The sequence below is a fragment of the Helianthus annuus genome, chromosome 3 (assembly GCF_002127325.2).
Source record: "Helianthus annuus cultivar XRQ/B chromosome 3, HanXRQr2.0-SUNRISE, whole genome shotgun sequence".
In the NCBI taxonomy this organism is placed as follows: Eukaryota; Viridiplantae; Streptophyta; class Magnoliopsida; order Asterales; family Asteraceae; genus Helianthus; species Helianthus annuus.
Window position 1 is genome coordinate 171,631,187 of NC_035435.2, and position 5,975 is coordinate 171,637,161.

General features: G+C 41.3%; 1 protein-coding gene across 1 annotated transcript; it reads left to right on the forward strand.

Moving 5' to 3' along the window:
• Nucleotides 1–303: 303 nt before the first annotated feature.
• Nucleotides 304–3,623, forward strand: LOC110930846 (serine/threonine-protein kinase-like protein ACR4). The gene is made up of 2 exons (XM_022174227.2): nucleotides 304–453; nucleotides 572–3,623. The coding sequence occupies exon 2, from the start codon at nucleotides 804–806 to the stop codon at nucleotides 3,501–3,503; it is 2,700 nt and encodes an 899-aa protein (XP_022029919.1). The 5' UTR covers nucleotides 304–453; nucleotides 572–803; the 3' UTR covers nucleotides 3,504–3,623.
• Nucleotides 3,624–5,975: the final 2,352 nt, after the last annotated feature.

The window sequence follows — 5,975 nt, forward strand, 5'->3', positions numbered from 1 at the left end:
TTGCCGTTGTAAAAAAGGTACAGAAGTTAAATTATCCATACCAACCAATTTAATACTTTCTTTTACCATTTTGGAAACATTAATAAGCATTTTAAAACCTTACCTTTTTTCCCATTAAGTGGGTCAAACATAGAAATTATGATAAGAACGGAATAAGTTTAAATATTGATTAGTCCTTAACGGAATAAGTTTAAATAAACCGAAAGTTTATAGGGGGGGGGGGGGGTGTTGTAGGGGTATATAAAAGAAAAAGAAAAAAAAGAGAGTTTCAAGGACCAAAGTAGTGGACATATGTACAGAAATCCAGGCATGAAAAGATCAATTTTGCATTAACTCCTAACATTTAATGCAGTCACCTACACACCCTCTTTCTTTTGAACTGCACATTGCTCTACATTCAATACCCTCTCTACCACCTCCACCACCCCAAATTCATCACAACCACAGCCTCCTGTAAGTTCACTACTCTCTTTCTTCATTTCATATCAATAATATATGCTATTTCGCTACAACTTTTTGGTTAAAGTTTGGATTTTTTATAGTTTTTTAATTGTTATTTGTTTGATTTCAGATGGGTTTTGTATGATTTCATCTGGGTAATGGTTATCTTGGTTTTGTTTTGAGATTATCTGGAGTTGTAGTGTCGTTTTGACTTTCTGTTGGTCAACGGAAGATGGGTTTTGTACTTTTGTTGGATGTTTGTGAAGCAAGATCTGACAATCTTGGATTTGGAAGTTTGTTTCGTGGGAATTAATGATTGTTTTTGTTTGGATTATGTTTTTTGTCAAGTGAATATATAAATAATGGGGAGTTTAAGGTTTTCTGTTGAGGATTTGAGGCTACAAACACTAGTGTTTATAATGGTTGCATTTGATTTAAATGGTGTAGTGATTGGTCTTGGTTCAATGTCTTCAATTGCTATATCTTATGGTGAATATGGTACTGCCTTTTGTGGTCTAAAATCAGATGGGTCTCATCTTGTCACATGTTACGGTTCGAATTCGAAGATCATTGGTTCGACCCCTGCGCGAACGCAGTTTAGGGGTTTAACAGCTGGGAATGGGTTTGTTTGTGGGCTTTTGATGAATAATAGTCGGCCGTTTTGTTGGGGGATAAGTGGTTTTATAGCCATGGGTGTCCCGAAACCCATGGCTGAGTTCGCTGAGTTCGTTGAACTCAGCGCTGGAGACCATCATTTATGTGGTCTCCGGAAACCCCTAATGGGCAAGCAAAGAGACACTTCGCTTGTTGATTGTTGGGGTTATAATATGACCAAGAGTCACGTTTTCGACGGTCAAATCCAGTCGGTTTCCGCTGGCTCCGAGTTTAACTGCGGGTTGTTTTCACAAAACCGCAGCACGTTTTGTTGGGGGGACGAGACTAGTAGTGGCGTGATTACCGGTGTACCGAAGAACGCTAAGTTTCGGAAAATATCCGCTGGTGGTTATCATGTTTGTGGGATAATTGAAGGTATCGACTCGAATGTGTTGTGTTGGGGGGCGAGTTGGGAGTCCCAAGAGGAACTTGTGATGGCATTGGCTCGCCAGGGCCAAGTCAACGTTGACTTAGCCCCGCTCGATCCAATGCTTTCCGTAGTTGGAGGACGGTTTCATGCTTGTGGTATTAAAAGCTATACTCATGAGGTGGTTTGTTGGGGTTTTCGGGTCGATACAAGCACACAGCCCCCAAAAGGGGTCCGGCTTTATGAAATCGCCTCAGGGGACTACTTTTCGTGTGGTGTCGTGGCTGATAAATCGCTTTCACCGGTTTGTTGGGGTGCCGGTTTTCCAACATCGTTGCCACTAGCTGTTTCTCCAGGAGTATGCCGATCAAACACGTGTGACAACGGATTTTACGAGTATAACAATGGAACCTCGCCATGCAAGTCTGCAGGATCACGGGTTTGTTTACCGTGCAGCAACGAATGCCCGTCTCAAATGTATAAAAAATCCGAATGCACGAAAGACGCTGATCGAGTTTGCGAGTATAACTGCTCAAACTGCACCACGATCGAGTGCTCTTCAAACTGTTCGTACACCGACAAGAAAACTGAAAGATTTTGGTCGTTACAGCTGCCCGTGATCGTCGGTGAGATCATTTTCGGGGTGCTGTTAGTGATTGTCGTATCAATTACCGCTATCTTTTACGTACGTTACAAGTTAAGAAACTGTAAATGCACAGCGAAAGGCGTTAAATACATGAAGAACAACGCGTTCCAGAAAGACGGAGGAAAGATTCAACCCGATTTAGACGAATTAAAGATCCAACGAGCTCGAGTCTTCAGTTACAGCGAACTTGAGCGAGCAACAGGAGGGTTTACGGAAGAATCACAAGTCGGAAAAGGTAGTTTTTCGTGTGTTTTCAAGGGGATTTTAAAAGATGGCGTTGTTGTTGCTGTGAAACGTGCGCTTCTTTCGCCCGATATGAAGAAAAACTCGATGGAGTTTCATAACGAACTCGATTTGTTATCGAGATTGAATCACGCGCATTTACTTAATCTACTTGGATACTGTGAAGAAGGTGAACAACGGTTGCTTGTTTACGAGTTTATGGCTAACGGGTCACTGCATCAACACCTTCACGGACAGCCTAACTCGTTAAAATCACAGTTAGATTGGGTTAAACGTGTTACGATAGCGGTTCAAGCTGCTAGAGGCATCGAGTATTTACACGGTTACGCGTGTCCGCCAGTGATCCACCGCGACATTAAGTCGTCGAACATACTCATAGACGAAGAACACAATGCACGAGTAGCTGATTTCGGACTATCGTTATTAGGTCCCGCGAATAGCAGCTCGCCGTTAGCCGAGCTGCCAGCTGGAACCTTAGGGTATCTAGATCCCGAATACTACCGACTACACTACCTCACGACTAAATCGGATGTATACAGCTTCGGTGTTTTGCTTTTGGAAATTCTCAGCGGCCGAAAAGCGATAGATATGCAGTTCGAAGAAGGAAACATTGTCGAATGGGCAGTGCCGTTGATTAAATCAGGCGAGATCCACACGATTCTCGACCCTGTTTTACCTGCGCCGTCAGACATGGAGGCGTTAAAAAAGATCGCTAACGTAGCGTGTAAATGCGTACGCATGCGCGGTAAAGAGCGTCCGTCGATGGACAAAGTAACGACCGCGTTAGAACGTGCGTTAGCAGTGTTAATGGGAAGTCCGAGTAACGACCAACCGATTTTACCAACAGAGGTTGTGTTAGGAAGCAGCCGAATGCATAAGAAGTCATCGCAACGGTCATCGAATCGGTCTGAAATGGAAGGCGATGTGTCCGCGGAGACGGAGGATCAACGGACGGAGTTTCGGGCTCCTTCGTGGATCACGTTTCCGAGTGTAGCGTCGTCGCAGAGGCGGAAATCGTCGGTTTCGGAAGCGGATGTTGTGGATCCTAAGGTTTCTGAGAACAGAACAGTTGGTGATGGATTGAGGAGGTTGGAAGAAGAGATTGGGCCTGCTTCTCCTCAACAACATATGTTCTTGCAGCATAACTTTTGAGTTGTTAATTAATTAATGGAAGTGAAATTACTACAGATTGATTTGTGAAATCATGGATTGAAAGGTGTTTGTGGAAACTAATTTTTTGTTAATTTTATTGCATTTAGTATGAAGCACAAACACATGTTGAAAACTATTGCAACTAACTAGTGATTTTTTTTTTTTTTTTTTTTTTTTGATTATAGTTTTGATTCTTGCTGTTAATATAAAACAATTGCTATTGTTGGGACTTGGGAGCATAAAAATATATCACTAGGGATGGAAAACGGGTTCTTTAGCGTATCGATAATCTCAGTTTCATACATGTTTGTGAAATTTGTCAGGTATTCAATCTAATACATGCCGGATATCTATAGGGTATTAGGTAATTACCTTTTGAGTATAAGGTATGCTTGTTAGTTTGTTAAAAATTACTTTTCGTTTTTTTTCTTTTTCCAAATGCATTTCTTACCATTTTTAATGTTTGTGTAATTTATTACCAAAAATTAGTGGAATATTCTATTACCCAAAAACAAAGAAAAATAATACTAAAAAGACAATAGTTACGTGTGTATGAAAGATGTATGTTTTAGCTTTTCAGGTAATTAGGTTGGGTATCGCCTAATACCATATATATTTTGTACCAGCGAAAACTTTTAAAACTCGTCACATGCCTGGCACCCTTCACAAATATTTTGGCTTTTAGGTTTAGTTGTTGGTTTTGGGTTCAGATTCGTTTGTCATCCCTAAAGGGGTAAGACGTTTCTGGTGTAGAAAGGTCTAGGTGGCGATGACAATGTTGTGTGTTTCTAGTCTTCATGAGCTAGAACAAAGGTTGTAAAATACCATAAAAAAACCCGTTAGATGGTAGATGAGGCTTAAGTCTCGTACACATTCCTACAATCCTACGATTAAGTCACTAGTTTATATAAATAATATAGATTATATACGATATTTGTATTGAGAAATGAGATGATGTGGGCAAATCTTAACCAAATTGGTTGTCATTGTCACTAGTTTATATCCCTAGATTTTTGTACTAAGAAATTTTACGATTTGTATGTCGTGATATAACTATAAGTACTGATTGTGGGCTTTAAGACATGTTTTGAAGAAAGTTTCATGGGCCAAACCGGCCTTGTTAAAGTAGATAACCTTAGTCTTAGGCCCATAGTGGTTCAGTGTGATTTTAGAGCAAATTCTTGTTCCAGAAGAAAAAAAAGAAGTCTTTCTAATGAATTCTGATTTATAAGGAACTGAATAATTTATTTATGGAGATAAATGATGTTTACAAGATCTTTTTGCATTTAATACATGCACAAGATGTAGGTTTATAATCAATTATGAGGTAATTAACAACCAGATTTATATTGATCAATTTTAGTAAAATATTGTTCTCATGTGATGCTCCCCTTTAAAGTTGTAATAATGGTGTTGACTAGTTAGTATCTTTTATTATTTAAAGGAAGAATAATAGATGATATACTTTATATTAGGGGTGTGAATGGGTCGGTTTGGGTCGGTTTTTACTATTAACCATAACTATAACCGCTAGTTCGGTTATGGAGTTTTGGGTGCTGTTTGTTTTTTCAGATGTAAATGTCTGTAGTCTGCGGACCACATCTGCAAGCATCTGCAAGAGAAGATGTGGCCCAAATGTCTGCAGTCTGCAAGGAGAAGAGGGTTTGTTTTTTTTTTCTTCAAAAACAACTTCACACACACACAACACACACACAAGAGTTTTCTCTGCTCTCTCTCTCTCTACAAACACTCTCTCTCTCTCTCTCTACATCCACCACCACCTTCACCACCACCATCACAATCGTCCGCCACCACTCCTCCACCGTCCACCTGCCACCACCACAACCAACAACCACCGCAAACCCTAGCCCCCACTCCAAGAACCCACCGCAAACCCTAGCCCCCTGTCTCCTGCCGCGAAACCACCACCACCGCCATCAGATCGAACCACCGCCATCATCGTTCTCATCGTTCTCTCTCTCTCTGTCTCCTGCCGTCATCGTTCAAACCCTAGCCCCCTGTAACAAACCCTAGACCGTCATCGTTCGCAGACTACAAACGAGCAATAGATCGAAACCACCGTCACGGAACCACCTCTCTCTCTCTCACAGCTCTCTCTCTCTCACAGATCTCTCTCTCTCTACGGTCTCTCTCCCTCACATCTCTCTCTCTCTCTCTCTCACAGCTCTCTCTCTCTCACAGATCTCTCTCTCTCTCTGCGGTGGCGGAGGTGGTGGTGGCGGTGGCGGAGGTGGTGGTGGCAGGAAGAAGAAGAAGAAGGGTTGGTGGTGTGTGAAGATGTGTGTGAAGATCTTGAAGCAATATTCCATAGCTTTTTTTTAAGCAAATAAAGACCCCTTTCAGGTCTTCTTTTTTTTAAAAAACAAACAGTCTTTAACCACTTATATCTGCCCGCCCGCAGACATAAGCCCTTTGAAGACACTTTAAGCAAAAACAAACACAACCTTGGTA

Excerpts from the sequence above, each read along its gene's own strand:
- LOC110930846 (XM_022174227.2), top strand. The coding sequence starts at position 804 with ATGGGGAGTTTAAGGTTTTCTGTTGAGGATTTGAGGCTACAAACACTA.